Genomic DNA, 19204 nt, shown 5'->3' with positions numbered 1-19204 from the left:
CAAGAGGGAAGAGATATGGGAACATATGTATATGTATATCTGATTCACTTTGTTGTAGGGTAGAAACTAACACACCATTGTAAAGCAATTATACTCCAATAAAGATGTTAAAAAAAGGAAAAAAAAAAGTCACATAAATATGTGGTTAGGTAGAAAAAATAATGCTGGCCCTATGTATGAGAAATCTTACCAGTAGTTAAAATAATCTTTTTGACTTTGTAAAATAAACATAAGAGTTGAAACAGACCTTAAAAGGTATCTGGTTGGCTGATTTTCAAACAAGGGCCTTGAGAGTTGTGTGGTGTGGGGCTCATTCATCATCTCACAACCCAACCCAACCCAACCACCATCATCCAAATCAAAGCAGTTCTGCTTGTATTAGTTTTAAATATTAGGCATCAAATTAATATTTGTTTCCGTTTGAATAAAAAGTTTTACTAATATAAATTATAAATTGTAGCTATTCAGTAGTAAGTTAAAACAATTATTTATCTAGTCTAAATCTCTAGAGCAGTCTTACCTTTCTAATTTTATTTTTCTTAGGCTAATATAAAAATTGGCTTTTATTCTCTGAACCAGTTGAAGGTATGCAGCTGCACTGTCCAGTAAAGTAGCCACCACCCACATGTAGTCACTGAGCACTTGAAACATGGCTAGCCTAAACTGAGATGTGCAGTAGTGCGTACAGCTTTTGGCAGGAAAGGCCTCTTTTCAGGAAAGAGCTCTTTGCAGGAGGCCCCTTTTGTCTTGTCACTAACCTTAAGCCAGACACCCCCATCCTCTACTCATCTCTGACCCTAGCACAACTTTCAGATCTTTTGATCACACAATACATTGCCTAACCTGTTGGCTCTTTCCGTAGATCAAAGAAGTAGAAATGAAGAATAAGTAATTAAGAGATGACCAGACCTCTTCCCTAGCTTCCCCTTCAGAAATCTCAAGAATAAATCTGTGTGAACAAGATAGCATCTAAAGAAAAATCACAAGAACTCAACAAGCCTGCACACAGTGGGGGATGGTGACGATTCTGACCCCTTATCTCAACGACTGAGATTACTTCTCCTTTTCCCTTTAAAACTTTCATGGATGAGCAGAATCTTCAGAGGTGGTTTTTGGGGGACACTGAGTCCAACATCTCCCCAGATTGCCAGCATTCTGATTAAAAGCTACTTTCCTTTCTACCAACATTTGTCTCTTGAGTATTGATTTTTCAGTGGCAAGCAACCAGACCGGATTTGGTAACAGTAGTATAAAATACATATCCGATTTCAGAGAATTGGTATGAAAAAAAAAAAAGGAAAATACCTCATTAATAATTTTTGTATCAGTCATTTGTTGAAATATTTTGAGTACACTGGGTTAAATAAAATGTTATTAAAATTAATTTTACCTTTCTTTTTCCTTTGTAAAAATATGGCTACTAGAAAATTTTAAATTACATATGTAGCTGACACTTGTGTCCTGCATTATACTTCTGTTGGTTAACATTAATAGAGACATCTCTGAATTCTGCTGAATGTGAAGAAAAGTCATCTTGTGTTTAAAGACCCACCACTGATAATTTACAAAGTTTACAGTCTACTGAATTATGTGTATAAGTATGATTATATATAGACACAAGAAACTTTACTGGGATATTTTTGAACCCAATATTTCAAATGCTACTATAAAATATAATTCGCTCCCCCCACAATAAGTATATAACTAACAAATAGAGATTGCCAAAATCACCTGGAAACACGAGTGCTGGGTAGTCAGGAAGGTAACTCATGAGCTCTTGTATAACATCATGGTAGAATAATTCGAATGTGAGCTTTGGCAAAAAATTACAAATTATCACAGGTCCTGGACCTTGAGGTCTCTTAAATATAAAATTCTCATATGCCAAGAGTGCTGCCTAGTAAATAGAAGGTATTTACCTGTATCTCAGAGTTAGAAAAGGGGCAACAAGTAGGCAAGTGCAGTGTTCTCAGTGATTATTGGAGCTACATGGTTAAAATGACAGTCTTATTTCAGTTCATAGAAAAAAAAAAATTAAAGCTAAATAATTCTTTTTTCATTTTAGGCTTTTCTCTTAAGGTTTTAAAATCTTTGAAACATCCTTCCCTTTGTCTCCCAGTGACATTAGCTGAACACAAACAAATGAAGTTATTAAGCAGTTAAAATTTCAATGGAAAAAATAATCAAGATTAATTTGATGGTTTCCTTTTTACCAACATCCATATTCATGGATTTTTTAAAAACATTAAAATAGTCACAATTAGTAAAAGTGTTCCTGGTTCAGGTGATAGTTTTGTTTTCTCGTGTTCTACAAAGAGTACCATGAATTTCAAGAATTCTGTCAACAGATTTAAGGATAAAAGCATGGGATAGCAGGTTAGATTTAGTGTCATTTTTTAACTAACAAAAGAAAGCTCTCTATACCTGAGAAGGCATTCATTTTACTTGGATTGTTCAGAGTAAGAATGCCAATGCCACTGTCTTCCTTCTGAAGGTCAACGGATCCACCAGGAAACTGCTCAAGTTTTCTTTTCACTTCGTCCTCATGGAAGCCATGAGAGGTATTATAAAGTGACAATCCTATTTGATGTAGCAATTTTGTCTTCACAGGGATAGGTGATGTCTTCAAAACATGTCTTGCCATTTCTGGAAAAGAGAGATAAGTATGCAGTAGTCCGGATAAACAGACACTTTTAGAATATTACACATTAATAGGCTTTAGTGAGAGACCTTTCTGTTTATTGGGAGGACTTCCCTACTTCTCAAAACACTCTGTGAGAAGTGTATAGGATTGCTTCCCTTCCCCCCGCTTCTCAAACCAAAGGATACAAGTTACATTATTTCAGTATATCATCAGGAGATGATGACGTAGTTATAGGGCATTTACTGAGATCCAACACACTAGGAGGATTTAGAAAAACGCTGCTGTTCTGTAGTTAGCACCATCTCCTGCCTTCAGGATGACAGCAGTTCTTCTTCCTCTAACTCTAAATCTAAGAATAAATTCAGTCCAAAAGTCCCCTTGGAAACAATCTCTATACAGAAATGCTACAGAGCAGTTCCAGTCTCTAACAGAAAATTTATTCTTAGCATTATCCTTACCTTATGTAATGCTTTATAGAAAAAGCTGGAAGGGGTCCTGAGGAAAGTGGGCAAAGAAATAGGAATGTATGTGTGTGGTTTCTGTGTTCCCCAAAGTTCTGTCACTCTTCTCACTTTATATATCTCATCTCTGGGTAATCTATCTGCCCAAATGCTTTTTTGCCCTATGTAAGTAATTTTGTTCACATAAAAAATACATTCGGAAAATTATACAAATCATAAGTTACAGTTCAATGAATTTTCACAAGGTAAATACATTCAAGTAAATAGCACTCAGATCAAGAAACAGAACATGACTCCAAATAAAAATAACAACTATCCTGACTTCTAATACCCAAGATTAGCTTGCCTGCTACTGAACTTTATATAAATTGAAAAATATAGTAAATATTCTTTTGTGTCTGGTTTCAACTACGTTTGTGACACCCATTACTATTATTATGTGTAATTAGATTCTAAATAGTCCATTCTTTTCATTGTTGTATTTTATTACATGAATATACCACAATTCATCTATTCTAATGTAAATAGTCATTTAGGTTGTTTCTGGGTTTTGGCATTACAAGTAGAGCTGCTGTGAACATTTTAGTATCTGTCTTTTGGGTCAACAAGTATGCATTTCTACTGGCTATATCTAGAAATGGAATTAGTGGGTCAGGCAGCAGCTGGCTAAAACTGCTTGTCAAACACTGACGAATTTTGCAAGTTGCTTTTTAAACCATGGGTAGCTTGAAATTAACCATGGTGAGAGAATTAGCAAACTCTACATATCAATCTCTCCCCCCGCAACACACACACAGCCATTTTCCAGGTACACCACTGGTCATAATGATCACATCATCTGTTCATTTATTTCACTTTAAAAGATACTGCCTAAGAGTTCTCACATCCACAGCTAGTAAATGTTCCAGTTGTTCCACAACCTTGTTATCACTTGCCAATGTCTTTTTTTTCCTTTCTTTCCATTTTAGACATTCTAGAGAGTGGTATATCATTGTGGTATCACTTTGCATTTCTATGATGTCTAATGAAGTCAAGCTCCATTTTCATATGCTTATTTGTTATTTGCATATCATCTTTTCTAAAGTGCCTCTTCAAGTTTTCTTGCTCATTTTTTTGCCTTTTTAGTACTAATTTGTTGGAATTCTTTTATTCATTTTCCTACAGTTTTTATTAAAACTCATAAGACAACAAATTCTACATTTCTATCTCTAGTTGACACCCTATGCCCAAGTACTCCTAAATCAAACAAAAATCTACTTCCTTACTCCTCACCTCTAGATGTACCACAGGTTTCTCAAAATCACTGTTTAAACCTAACTCACACTTTTAAAACCTGTAACTACTTTATTCCTTCCCTTAACTATCCACAGTATCCTCAACCCAGAAAGCCACAGCAGAAAACGCAATCTCCTTCCCCATCTTCATTTCTCATATGCAACCTTTTTTATTTTTCCCATCCTTTACTTCTTCTATGACTAACACAGTTCAAACCTATGTACCTGGATGAATACAGTGGTCACCAATTAGTTGTATACTACACCTTAAAATCAGAGCTATCTTTCTACTGTATGCCCCTAGAAGTACAAATCTTCATATACATTTTCAAAGAAATTGAAAAGATTTAAAATTAGTCCTTCTCAGGACTTGAGCATGAACCTAAAAAATGAACCTGAAGTGGAAATAAAGTGATAAAGGTGGGAAAATTTAGGTCTATGGGAAATGAAAGGGATGGGGGAGGGAAATACAATGTTTTTACTAATTAAAAAGTATGAAATAGTTATGAAAAAACACAAAGATTTTGGAGGCTTCCTAAATTATCAACTAAATATAAGTATCAAGTTCTCTCAAGATTCTCTTAGCTAGCAGAGGAAATCTACACTAAAAATTTCAGGAGTTACTGAGAAATGACAAGCAATGGGGCTAGAAATAAATTAGCAAAACTTATATTCTCATGACAAGATATATATTTATATGTATGCTCACAACTCCAGCAATGTGCAAAAAAGCCCTCTCATCCCCAACCACTGTCCTTTCTTTTTCATCTCCCCTTTCACTATCCCTAGATTCAAGTTCAGTGATCAAAGTCTGTGGGAAAAATAAGGAAATATGTCAAAATATATCATTCAAAATGAGTTTGGAAGCCTTCCTTGCTTTTTAAAAGACAAATTGCAAGAAACATACATAATAACTAGATTAGCAATTAAGATAAATCTTTTAAAACAGGACAGTATTCTTTCTTGGATTATTTAAAGTAGATAATAGCTTCATTCTAAGAATAAAAAATGGTTGAACAGTTTCTTTGCATAAAAGCCATTAAGTAAATTACACCACGTGTATATAGGTTTTTATAGCCAAGAAGTTCAAAGGACTGGGATCCTAGTATATAAACATACATGCATATGATAAGAGCATTTGGTAAGATATAATTGGTAACAATTCAATTGGTATTTATTGAGTTCCTATTTAGTGATCTCCCCTTTGCTAACTAGCTATTTCAGAGAGAAAGAAAAGTATTTTTAGTTTTATCAAAGAAACAAAATACATACACACACTCAGCAATAATATTCAACTCTCTAGTTGAAAATAGAACAAAATCCCTCCTTTTATTAAGCTCTATTAGAGACCTGCATCAAATTTAAAATATAGCCTTAACTTCATAAAAGGATTTTTTTCCCTTCACCAATAAACTTTTATCATGAAGTCTAAGAATTTTCTATAAGCAGAAATGGATCCAAAGACATTAAATCAGTGCATAGGATTACACTTTATTTCCCTTCATTCTTTCCAAGTTTTAACATTCTAAGCAGAAGTAGAACAAAAATCAAGCAATATCCTAGTTCTGCTGGGGAGTAACCAAAGAAAGAAGTAAACTCAGATCAGCTCTTTTTTTGCAGTGTCTTGTGGCCAAAATATTGGCAGAGGGCGCTACTTTCAAAATACTCCCATCTTACATATTTCCAGAGTATCAGTTCTTCATCTGATTATGTTAGCACTAATCTATTAGAATGAAAATTATATAGTCCCACTACCCTCCCAAAACAAATCTAGAAAACAAACAAACAAACAGAAAATAGGGCCCACATTTCCATTTTATAAGTAATGAAAGCTTACCTTTATGTGAAGCTTTCCTCTAGAGACTGACCTGCTTACTGTCCAATTCTGAAACAACAGGAAAGCTCTCGAAGTTCTCACTCTGCTTTTTCTCCAAATAAATACATGTAATTTTTAAAAACAAATTATCACTTTATAAAAACCTTTAAAACTTGAGACACTATTTTAGGTAACTAAATAGCTGCCTAGAATCAAAAGTCTTTTGAATAGACAAGAACATACTTTACATAAAGGCTATCTGATGAAATCAAAACATTTATGAGGTTATATGAAACTGTGACACTACTATTCATGTATTACTTCTATAAAAGATTGCTTTCATTTACTTACTTTGAAATCAGGTTGTATTACAGTTAGCCAGAATGAAAATAAATGTAGACATGAAGAATGAAGAAAGCTAACCTAACATACTTTTGAAAAAGTTAGGTTTCAGAATGAATGTGTTGTAGTTCTTAACTTAAGTAATGGATACACAGGTATTTCTTTTTGTTGTTGCTGTTCTTTAAACTCTTCTTACGCTCTTTTCACTATATGCGTGTATGCTACATTTCTCACTAAACATTTTTTTAACTGAAGGATATCATTCCAAATTTGGGGGGGATGGTCTCTACCTCTGCCAGTAATCTCTCCCAACCTTCTAAACTGCCAATTTCAAAACTAGTTTTCTAAGTACTCTGTTTTTTGCATAGAAGATATTTAATAAAGAACACAAATATTGCCACTGGTGGCCACACAGGTGTCTGAAGATCTGGCAGGTCTGACAACAGAGCAAGTGTCCTTATTAAAGGTAATGATATTTCTTAAAAATTGATGTACAACCAGAAACCAGATAAGAAAGAATTAGAGATGAAGCTCCTGCCTCCAGTAAATTCAAAAACTCTTATGTGTAGGGACCACATCTTATTCATGGCTTTAGCATACAGAGCTTTACATTTAATATTTGCGGTACTAAATGATACCTAATGTGGTTATTACCATACAGGGATTACTGTACCTAACCATCATTTCCCAAACTAAATAAAAGATCTCTATTTGCCAGATAGAAAAAGTTTATTTCATTGCTGGGATTCGAGGAAATACAAGTCCAGGATATGTAGCTCCAAGTGCTCAAGGGTATTATTACAGTCAGCCAGAGAAGGAGATCTCCTTTTCACTGGCCCCTGGTCAGTTTGATCCAGGACCACCACTCCACCGTCAGTCCTACCTTAGGAGCCCCTGCTCCTTTTCACAAAAAAGACAAGAGCTTTGGGTCTGATTTTTTTTTTCTTTTCATGTTTACAAATTGGGTTTGCATACAACACAATCTCTATTGGATCATTAATGAAAATACTAACACTTTTTAAGAAATGATGGTAAGTAATAGATAACAAGACATAGCTCTACCTATTTATAATGTCTGTAGTTGGTAATACATATTTTACAAGGGTCTGGTTAGCAGTATTCTTCATACTTTAACTATATAACCAGATTTCCCTCACAAGGGTTAGGACTAGCCTGTTACATTCTTTCTAGGAATGAGAGGCAATTTACCCAGTGAGCACTGAGATTAAGACCATGCCACAACAAAGACCCGGCGCAACCAAAATAAATAATAATTAATTTTAAAAAAGACCTAGTAACTGTTCATGGCAAATTTAAATGGGGAACCCATGACTTGACCTATTTTGCCCTACCTTCCCCACTCCTCCTTCAAAGGAAGATACTATCGGTTTTGAGCCAAGGACATTCAAAGTACTATAGCTTTCTGTAGAAGGCAACAGAGTGAAACTGTTTCCATTGGCACTGCTGCCACTTTGGATTTCTTTGTTCTGATCTCCCTCCTTTCCTCCTTTACGTCTCTACTGGGTTCTCTCTCTCCTCTCTTTCTTTTTCAGCTTGCGTGGTACATGGAAGCAGGGGCTGCCTTTATCTTCGGAAGGCATTTGAAGAAGGTTAAAGGCAGTAGGGCTCAGAGTTCCTTAGGCCTGCTTCTAGTCTAAGAAAAATAAACTCTCAAGGTCACCTGCCAGATCGGTTCACAAAACTGAGAGGTCTACATAGAGGGTCAGAGCCAAACACAATATGACCAAGCTTGCTTTTGCCTAGAATATGCTCTATGCATGTTTTGCCCCTGGGGATAAGTCATATATAGAAGAGACCACTCAATGGAAAATTCAGTTGGGGCAGAGGTCTTTTCCACATTGACCATGACTTCAGTATAAAAGAATTGTGCCAAATAAACTTGATGAGAACTTAAATGGCTATTTAAAAAAATAAATAAATTTGCCTATGTTTTCCATAGTATTCTGTTTAGGAAAAAGAATAAGCAGCTAAACTAGAAAATAAGAAGGGGTAAGGCTTATAAAATGATTAGCATTTTTAAGTATTATGAAGGTGTAATAGAATCAATAAACATTATCTTCTCTCATTGTAAGGAGTCTGTCTGTTCTGTCTTCATACACTTCCCCACCTCCAATAACTAAAACAAGGGCAATTAGTATAGACATCATCAGATCTGTATCTCCTCATACTTAAATCATTACAAATTTAAATATTCATGTTACTAATATTTTTGCCTCATTGGACAACTTTGATATGCTGATTTTTCCATGGAAACCTTATAATAAAACCTCATTATCCTTTTTCTCTATTGATTCCATATTTTTTTTCTTTTCCCCCCTCACTCTTGTCCCCCCTTCCACTAACTCTCTTTTCTTTTCTCTCCTCCCCTCATATCCCCTTGTCTGTGCCACACACTAGTACCAGAGAAACTCAAGGGCACTGCTTAAGCCTATTAGATTTGCTGACCTCAAGTTTAGGGATCCAATTCTTGCATTTGAAATAGCCTATTATGGATACTTTCATCCCAATTCTAGACTCAGAGATTAAATTAGACAATAGTTCAGTACTTAGAAGATGACAAGGTGTAAATCACTATTAAACTACCATATTATCTGAAAATATAAGTGAACAAACAAGGGCTGAGATTCCGGTCTTTTATAAGCATGTAGTTAAGCAAACGGCATTTTGGGTTTGTTCCAGGATCAGAGGCAACGAAAAGGTTCGGAGGCATTTTTGATTTTATAAATTCTCTTCAGGACAAAAAGTATGTTTAAAACTCATCTTGCAGGATGCTTTGCTGTCCTACCACAAGCAAATTCAGCCCAGCTGAACAAGCTCACAACCATACCATGGGAAAAGGGAAAGAGAAGAGAGCCCTGTGTACATCTGAGATCAAAGGTTTCACTTTCTCCAGTTTTGTTTTAAAGTTCTTCAAAGGTGATCAAATAACTCCCCTCCCTGCACAAGATCTAAGCTAGCTGTTCTCTTAGAAGCCATAACCCGTTTTACCAAGTGCTGAAACTGCTAAATCTAGACAATAAACACAAACGCAAACTTAATAAGAACAATTAGCTTAACGCAGGGAGTAAACAACAAAAAATCAAAACTATTCTACTTTAGACTGTCAGTATATGACCTGTTTTCCATATTTTAGTCTGGTTTTAGGCTGTCATTTATTAACCTACCTTTCAAGTTTCATTACGTGCCACACATACCCTTCTTCCTCTCAGCCGAAATGAACTCCTTTCAGTTTTTCAAATCCTTCAGCTGTTCTCTTCATTCCAAGCCTCTGAATATGTGCTTCCCCCACCCATTACACCTTTTTCTTCCTCAGAGTAACTCCAAGTCATCTCCTTTAATACTCTAAACTATACAAAATACTTTTACTATCTGTTCTCACAATATTTATATCCTTTATTAACCCTCACTCACGCTTTCCTGTAACTACTTCTTTAACCAAATCTTCCCATTAGATTTAGCTGCAAGAGGGCATTTGCAGTGCCTAGTACAGTACAAATAATATTCACCAGTGATAATTTGGCACACAATGCTTGAGAATCCATAATGCCATACAAGGCTTAAGAAGCTGTCCACAAACCAACTCTACCTACCCTGTTTATTATTCCCACCACTTACCCTGTTTCGGTTCCATTCTTTCTTGCAAGCCGGTCTCTATTCTTGGAATGATCGCTGCCTGTGCCCCAACTAATTGAGATCTGCTCATCTTTCAGATCAGACCAATAAAATATCAGGAAAAGATCCTCTGTTTTATTACCATGCTCCTCCCTCACGCAGCAGATTCTGCAATTATATGTGTGTGTAGCAATAAAAGGATTAATGAGGCTCAAAAGAATTCTAGAATGAAAGAACATTTACCAAAGATGAGTTAGTCATTTTTGTTGTTGTTGAAAAGTTGGCTGCATGAAACGAAGGATGCAAATTTTACCTAAGCAAGATAATTTAATACAGGTAGTGAGAAGGACAATTACAGAGTTCCCAGGGAACATTACCTACTGTTGAAATCAATTTCTAGGCCCCAAATGGAGCTGTTCCTGCCACGGGTGCCACATCAGCAAACCAAAACTGACAACCTCCATTAGATAACTTTCTGTATAAAGGATTTATCCTTCCTGTGAGCACTCACTCACTTAGCATTTGGCCCAACTCCTTTGGAATCGGGCTGTTCCTATTGGAACTGTGCTGGTATTTGACCTGCAGACTGTTTAGGAATTTTCTTTTGCTCTAGGAAAAAAACCTGAGAAATGGGATCCCAGTAATCTACATGCTGGAGATCCCCGCCTCCCCTTTCAGGGACTCTGGACAGTATTATATTTAAAAATTGCAGTCCTACCTCACACACGTTTCAAACAAAGAAAGAAAGACGTGTCTTCTGAGGTCTCTCTTTCCCCTCCTACAATTTTCTTTGTCTCAGGCCCTGCCTCCAGTGCCAGCTTCCTCCTTCCCTTCTCCAAGACGGGTACTAACACGGTTCAGATAGCGGGAGTCTCTGCAATAGGCCTTTTGAGAGATACCCACTCTTCCCTCCTTAACTTCCTCTGTCCCCTATTCATTTATTAGGCCAAGAATTTTTAGAAAAGTATCATGCTGGGATTTCTTTCTCCCCAAAAAGGAAATAATAATTCTAGAATTTGACAGTAGATAAATAAGCCTTCAAAGCAAGAAACTCATTCCTTGTAATACCCCTATTTTACCTGTGAGAAAACCTGAGGCCAGGGATGGAGCTTTGTCCAGAACCTCTGAACAATAAATAACACCGTTATCCCTCAGTACCCTATTGTTCCTAATCCCTACAAGCTACTGACAACCATTCCTACTGAGATCAAAGTTTTCGATAAACTCTTCTATTCTCTACTTTGTTATACTATGTAGATAATCTGTTTCTCTGCCCCCCCTTCTCAAATTTCTTCACAGAAAGACAGCATCCACCTATTAAAATGTTTGGTCTTAAAGGGATGTAATGTCTCCAAAGAAAAACTGCAGTTTGCTCAAACCCAGGTTCAATATTTAGGACACCTGATCTCGAGGACAGTGGAATGCATTCTTTAACAGGTATGCACACATTTCTAAAAAGACAAGAGGACTCCGAAAAGACAGCTCTAAGAGGATCCTTACAGTATGCAATTAAACAGGTTAACTTAGTCCATCTGCCAGAAATACAATTTGGATCCAAATATTCTCTTTGAGTTTTGTACCAGGCTATAAGATCTCTGTGTCTGTCTGTATGTTATGTGCATCCATATATGTGTTATAGATATGTGTTCTTTTTATATCTCCAGATGGTATTGCCAAACTTAACTTATAAAAACGGTTCTATTTAACTGGCCTAAAAAAATTAAGTACTTATATAAATTAAATTATCAGAAATATAAGAGAAACTCAAACAGATGCTTTTGTGGTTCATGTGATCTGGGAAAATATCTGGCATTAAAGCTAGTTTAAATTTGTTAGTCTAATTGAAACAGGCATGTGTTTAGAGTTATCAGCATTAAATATAATACTTTTACTCTACTTGAGTTTACTAGTCAAATAAGTTCATGTTATCTCTTGCAAGTTTGTTAGAAAAAAAATTTGCTTGAGTTGGTGGCTGACTTTATCTAATGTCTCATGAAGTTTTTGTGAGTAATTTAAACATAAATGTTGGGAACAAATAATTCAGATAGATGAAAATGGGTAAGAGTTTTTAGGTGCAACAATTATGTTTTATGATATGTGTCCTTAAAAAAAATAGCATACTCAAATCTTTATTGAATGTCTGGATCATTCTCCAAACATGATAAATTACTAAAACATTAATTACTGAACACAGATCTATTGACTTTTGGCTTTCTATTTTAGAGAAACCAAAGACAAATTTTTGTCTTTTAGTAACCATGTCTTGTGTCACACTGAAAGACTGTACTATTTAAAAGGGCATATGCCTTTATAAATTTTTGTCTTTTAGCAACCATGTCTTGTGTCACACTGAAAGACTGTACTATTTAAAAGGGCATATGCCTTTGGAAACTAGAAAATGCATTTATAAATTTGCTAGTCTAAAATTGCTTACTTCTTAGTTTTCACTAGAAGTCAAAGTTTCTAAGGGTTATATATTCTGATTAATAAATATGATTAAAGCTACTAGAAATGATAAGGAAAACATCGCTGTATGCAAGGGAAGTAGTTTTGTCCTGAAGTAAAATAGTTGCCAGAATAAAAAGAAAGATAAGACAAAATATGAATGTAAAAAGAAAACTGTAGAACGGTTTGTGAAACAAGAATCTTTTGAAAGAAATTTTTTATGCAATAAAGTAGGATAAGATTAAATATACTTGCTATAAGGGTTTTTAAAGTAAGCTTTAATATCAATAGTGTACTTATGTAAAACTGGAACTTAATTTTCTTCCAGCTGCTAAAAGGACAAAGTTTGCTTGGGCTATTGGTCTGCTCCTGATAAGAGATTATGAAAGGTTTTTCCTTACTTTTTTGTGTTTTATCAAAATTATTTCCTGTGCTTTTATTTAAAAGCTGTCTTTTTTATAAAGAAGAGCTAAGGGTTTGGTTTGGTTTTTTGTTTTTGTTTTGCAGCTATGTAACCTTCTCTATTTGTCTCTTGAAATCTTTTTGTCATTTTGATTAAATAGATACTCAGTGTTTTGTAATCTTCGGTAATCTTATTTGGTCAAATGTTCAAAACCTTTTGATATTTTTGAAACACTTCCCAAAAATCAAACTCTAAATTAAGTCGTTTTGACCTGAAAATAACTTTGGGAATCTCCAGACAGCCCCTGGGACTTCTCAAAGGACTTGTTCTCTCTTCTTATAAAAAGGGAGATGTTAATCAGGTTTATCTGATATGTCAAATTATATGGGAAGCTTTGTCAAATAAATGATGATAAACTTTCTTAGGTTATGTTGTATACGTGAATGTTATTAAATGTTCTAGAAATTGTATGAAAATTCCTATGATTCTGATGTGTCCTGGCATAATGTTATCAGCCATGATTTTAAAGATGTAGTCACAGAAATAACCAAACTGACTTGTCAACTACATTATAATGAACCTTCATCAGATTTTAATCATTACTATTTTTAAGTCTTTTGTCATTTATAGACAGTTGTTGTTTTACTCTGGTGCTTTTGCTAGTATCATTTCTAGTACCTTTAATCGCAGAAAAGATCCTGACAAATACTCTAGAATGCAGGTGTTAGACAACTGTAAGATATTACACAGAACTAGATTTAAAGAACCCTTTTCTTCCTCTCCTTTAAGAAAACGTATCTTTGTAACAAAGGTTAAAACATTTACTTTTTTCTCCCATCCTGATCCCTCCAGAATTCAAAAACTTAAGTATGTTTTTCATGACAATATGTGTACTTGCATAAATTCAATGAGAATTTGTTCTCCTCATAACAAGACACAACTGGAAATATTGGCTATATTACCAAGGCTTTGGCTGGATTATCATATTCAAGAAAGACGTACATAGACAGATATGACCAGACAGCTTTAAGGAACTTCTCAAAAATAATAAATAAATCAGCCTGGTACCTTGCTTACAAGATTCCAGCAAAACAATTTTGAAAAAGAGCTTATATGGTCAATCACTATTCTTGCTGCATTTATGTAAATAATCAAACCAAGTTTAATACCAACAAATTAGTTTTACTATGATTATCTTTGATAAAAGTGAGGACAATCATAGAAAAATCATGTTTGCACTCACGTAGCTATTAAGTTCTAGTCCTATCAATTATCTTCAAGGTTTTGTCTTATACCTGCACACTGGACTGGATCCTAAATCCTTCTAGTCTCCAATAATGTCTGGCTACTCCTCTCTAGACTAATGTTTTCAATTTTCTCCCACTCTTCTGATTTGAAATCAGTAAGAACAAAGACTGCTTTGAATCCTCTTGGAAGAGACTATACCAGGTCCTCCTCACTACCTAGAAGGCAGCCAAACTTCAGGGACTCGAACCTTGAGTACACATCTCACAGCTAGAGAAGACCGCACCTGACATGTGGTCCTATACAAACACTGGAAACCTCCAAATCGAAATGACTAGGAAGAGAAGCAGCTGACAACTGAGGCATACAGCTTTCCAAAGATGACCTGACCAGGCCTGTATACCCTTTTTCTCACTGTTGCTTTTTTTTTTTTTTTTTTTTTACTCTCTCTCTCTTTCACAGAAAGACAGTGCCCTTGTTTGTATTTCCCAAATCCTCTTCTTTTGATTATGCCCTTTCAGAAACTACCTCATCATGACCCCATAACAAATTAGTCTTTTCACCTGCTTTTTTTTTTTTTTTTTTTTTTTAAAGAGTTAGAAGGTTCAGAATTCACTGAAGTCTTTCTTTCATCTGGACTATTAACTGCTTTGGGGTTCTTACCTAGATTCACGGTCTTTGAATTTGCAACCTTACAGGCTGTCTTACTGGATAACACACTTGGTTCTAAACAGCTCTTTTGGGATAACAATACTATTTTAATATGTCTTTGCATTTTAACTTCTTTTTTTTTTTTCTTTATTCGGTCACGCTGTGAAGCATACAGGATCTTAGTTCCCCAACCAGGGATCAAACCCACGCCCACTTTTTTTTAAAATTATACATGACTAGGTAGGTTTTATTCCAGGTATACAAGGTTGAGTTAACATCCCAAGATCAACTATTATAATGCATCATATCAATAGAATAACAAAAATCACATGATCATCTCCATAGATACAGAAACACTGTCTCATGATGAAAACATGCAGCAAACTTTTTTTTTTTTGGCCACACTGCACAGCATGTGGGACCTTAGTTCCCCAACCAGGGATTGAACCCGCACCCTCTGCTGTGTAAGGGCGTAGTCTTAAGCACTGGACCACCAGAGAAGTCCCAATATGTCTTTGAAGTTCTGCTGTTTTTGCAAAGAGCTCATCAGCTATTGCTCCATACTTATTCCTGCCCTGTCTTCCCAACATGCTCAGTTACTTCTTTCAGTTTGTGCTGTTGCTGTATTCACTGTTCTATTTTCTCAATACAAAACAGAAGCCTCCCATTGATTCATTTTACTAAACCTTCATGGCCACCTTGAGTGGGAACTTGCAGGAGGCATACATGACTCCACATCTGCCTCTGTAGGAAGGGCCTTTTTTTCCTCAGGTCCGAGTAAGTGCCAAAGAAAACATGATTAGAGCAGCAGAAACTCAACTGCATGGAAGAATCGAGGAGAAAGAGCACTGGTTGCAACAAGTCTCACCTGACCCTCCATGATTTGTTCAGTTGACTACCCTCAGGCCTAAGGTCCTACTTTAGACCATCATAAAATTTGGAGTTATGTTACTTTTAATTCCGGTTTGTATAACTATTTTAAGTTCTGTATTTTGTTGCCTGTCACACCTTTGTAAAACTGATGTGTCCAACAGGTAATGCTGGCTCAACATTTCAAAATGATCAGAATGGTCTCCAACACTTATGACCTTAAGAAGACACAGACTTTAGATGGTAAGTGCCTGAGATTTCTCCCTCCTACTCCTCCTTTTTACTTGAACATGACCTCAGTTGGTTTCCAATCTGTGCACTTTCCCTTCAAGGTGGGACACAACACCCAGGAAAAGTCCTTCCTGGCACCAAGGGACAAAGGCCACTGAAGATGGAAAACCTGACTCTTGATCAGCGATGCTTTCAGAGAAAAGCAGAAAATATCAAACTGAATAGAGGTAACCTCATTTAAAATAGTTGGGAGTCCAGAAGGGGGAACCCTCACACACTACCACAGGAAGCATCAACTACTCCCGTTAATTACATACTCCAACAGGAAAGCATCATTCACAGACCTACTAGGAGGGAAGATTTCCTGTTCACCCAGCAACTATGCCTAGGAGAAACCATCACCACCTGAACTCTCACTTTCTACCAGGGGACTTTCTTCAGAACAACCCCTCCCAACTTCCTCCTTTTTCTCTGTAACAGAATGGGCCTCTCCTTTGTTTGCTGAACTTATCTATGGCTTTTCCTATAGTTCGCTTGTCTTGAATTGCAATTCCTCTGCTATTCCCAAATAAGCCCATTTTGCTGGTAAAATAACTGGCTGTTTTATTTTTATCTTAAAAGCTTCATGCCTTCCACCTTATTTTGTATGTCTCCAAAAGGAGACTGCCCACTTCATGTCAGTGTGAACTTAAACTGTATAACCTAAATTATTTTCTTTAGTCGTTTTTTTTTTTAACACTGCTGAGAAGAGGGCCTGGAAAGTATTCAGCATTTAAATTAGTGCACTGAAATCATGCCTCCCTATTCTTTTGAAAACGTTTATGTCAGCTGTTTCTCCACTCTCCCAGGAAAGTTCGACTCATCTTTTCCCATCACCCTCCCCTCACCTGGCAAAGGGCTCTGCGTCGCTGTGTGCTGCGTCCCCAAGCCCAGCAGAGGGCAGCGGGCCTGCGGGGCGCCCTCACACGGACCGCGCCGCCGAACCCCCGCGGGTCGCCGTCTGGAATCCCTGTGGAGAAGCACTAAAGTCCGTTACGCAGCGACAGCTAGGGTCCTCTCCTAGACGTTACTTAAAGTGAAGCCCCTACGGCCACAAGGTCCCGCAGCTCCCAGGGTCGCCGACTTCCCCTTCCGCCGCGCCCCACTTCCGCTCCGCCCGGATCCTCTTCCGTTTCCCCGCCCCCAACCCTGCCGCGCCCGCTGCCCTCCCTCCTCCGCGGCCCGTTTCCTGTCTTACGCGTCGGCTCTTTCTCCCGGCCGTCCTGTGCCGCTCCAGGGCGGGTACCTTAGACCCAGAAGCCCCGCCGGCGCTGCGTAGCACCCGGTTGTTGGCCGGGTGCCCGTCCCTGAAAGCGGGCTCCTATCTGCCGAGCTTCGCGACGCAGGGCCGGGGCTGGTGCCCCGAAGCCCCGAAATCCTGCACTGTCAGGCTCCTGTGTAAACGTGGAAAGAGTGAAGGAGAAGGAAGCCAGTTTAAGAGAATTTCGAAAGGGGAGGGGAGAGGAAGTTATCTAGGCTGTGCCTTCTTACACATGTCATCTGTGTTATTGAATGGAGAGAGGCATTTTTGTTTTTTGTTTTTGCCAAAAAGCATATGCACCGCGTGTAATAGCGTCATTGTAACGCTCAACAAGCTTAAAATTATTTGCCAATCCGAAGTACTTTGGAAGGTAGCTGAAAAGGTGCTCAGGAGTTTGGAGGAAGGGGAACAAGTTTGGCAACTAGTGAAGATTCATGGAAGGTAGCACAAGATGACAGCATTTCAGTACTGTGACAAATACGCTGATAGACCAGTATTTCTTTTCTCTAATCGCACTTCACCCACAGAAGTGCCTCTTCACCCACAGCTATGGGCATATAGTTAGAGTAGATGGGAATCTGCAATGACGTGTCAGTGGTGGTAAGCAGTGGGCCTAAATAACGAATTCTATTGATATTTACTTGAATTTCATGTTGAAATTCCCTCACACCCCCTACACACACACACACACACATACACACACACGTGTACATTTGTAATTAGCCTTGATAAATTGGAATCTACTTTGAGGCTAAACCACAAAAAGTATTTATTTATTTAAGTGTCCTGAGAGGACAGGAAGGTGGGAGCTGGGGGGGCTGAGACCAGGATATCTGATACTTGCTTCCCATATCCTGTAGAAAAAGTTTTCTATTCCAAGAGCTAGTCTTTCACAGTTTTTTTGTTTTCCAGTGGTGTTCTGGTTGTCCATCTGTATGAATAGCATTTCAGTGTACATTTACATACAACTTAGTGGAAAAATACCGTTTACTACAATAACCGTTGTGCCGAATCACAAACTAAAAAGTTAATGTGATGTAATATTAGCATGTCAGTGCCTAGTCTACCTTTAACGCTGGCTCAATCTACAATTATTGGATGGCCATTTCTTTAATCATTTGAGTTTTCATAAAATACATGTCCAGTTATTCTTCCCTTCCACTTGACTTGCTGTAAAACTGCGTTTCTTCCTTTTACTCCATCTCATGTTCTCTACAGTCAAGACTTTTCAGTATCTACTCTTCTGAGAGATTGGCTCAAAATAGCTTTCAGTCTTGAGGCACATAAAATTTTCTATGTCACACTTAATTACTTTTTTTCTGCATTTTTATAACAATTCCAAAAGACTTTTTGGACCTTAAAAAGTATTATGACCCAACTTTATATCTGGATAGGTCACCATTCATCCCTTTCTAAAGAGTTTGGATGTCCAAGAAAGACCCAATTGAGAGATAAAAGTAGATATTTTTATCAAATATGAAAAGCATCAAGTGACTATAACTTCTGTTACTTTGCCATTTTCTTCTCTCCTCTGTCTCGTCCATGGCTTTCCCCTCTCCCTCTCTCTCTTTCCGACACTTCCTCACTTCCTAGATAGTAAGAGGTATTCCCTCCCATCTATTTTTAAAAGAGTGTAATTCTCTGTTGGCATTAGAAAAAAGTAAGTTTTTTCTGTTTAGGAATATAATGTTACTGTGCACATATGAAAATTTAAAAAAAAACCAAAAACCTTCCCTAGTCCCATTCACAGAGATAACTACTAATATTTGAGTATATTCTAAAAATATAAATTGATATAGTCTATCTATAGCAATACCTATGTCTGATGGCCATATGTATATATGTATATATATATATATATACATATGTATATATGTGTATATATATAT

At 36.9% G+C, this 19204-nt stretch overlaps 1 protein-coding gene across 8 annotated transcripts in view; it reads right to left on the bottom strand.

The window, feature by feature from the left end:
- Window positions 1-17437, bottom strand: part of ECHDC1 (ethylmalonyl-CoA decarboxylase 1) — a 58959-nt gene extending 41522 nt beyond the window's left edge. For 2 of the 8 annotated variants that reach the window (XM_007130721.4, XM_028494470.2), the window contains exons 1-4: window positions 16903-17164; window positions 10174-10392; window positions 6217-6264; window positions 2425-2646 (exon numbers count right to left, since the gene is read on the bottom strand). In XM_007130721.4, the coding sequence (XP_007130783.2) occupies window positions 2425-2644 (220 nt within the window). In that variant the 5' untranslated portion in view covers window positions 2645-2646; window positions 6217-6264; window positions 10174-10392; window positions 16903-17164. Of the gene's footprint in view, window positions 1-2424; window positions 2647-6216; window positions 6308-10173; window positions 10393-16902; window positions 17166-17252 lie in introns of those variants that run through there. The other 6 variants (XM_028494466.2, XM_028494471.2, XM_028494467.2 and 3 more) reach the window with 6 other exon arrangements.
- Window positions 17438-19204: the final 1767 nt, after the last annotated feature.

Source organism: Physeter macrocephalus, chromosome 10 (genome assembly GCF_002837175.3).
Source record: "Physeter macrocephalus isolate SW-GA chromosome 10, ASM283717v5, whole genome shotgun sequence".
NCBI lineage: Eukaryota > Metazoa > Chordata > Mammalia > Artiodactyla > Physeteridae > Physeter > Physeter macrocephalus.
This window is presented reverse-complemented; position numbering and strand designations above follow the sequence as displayed.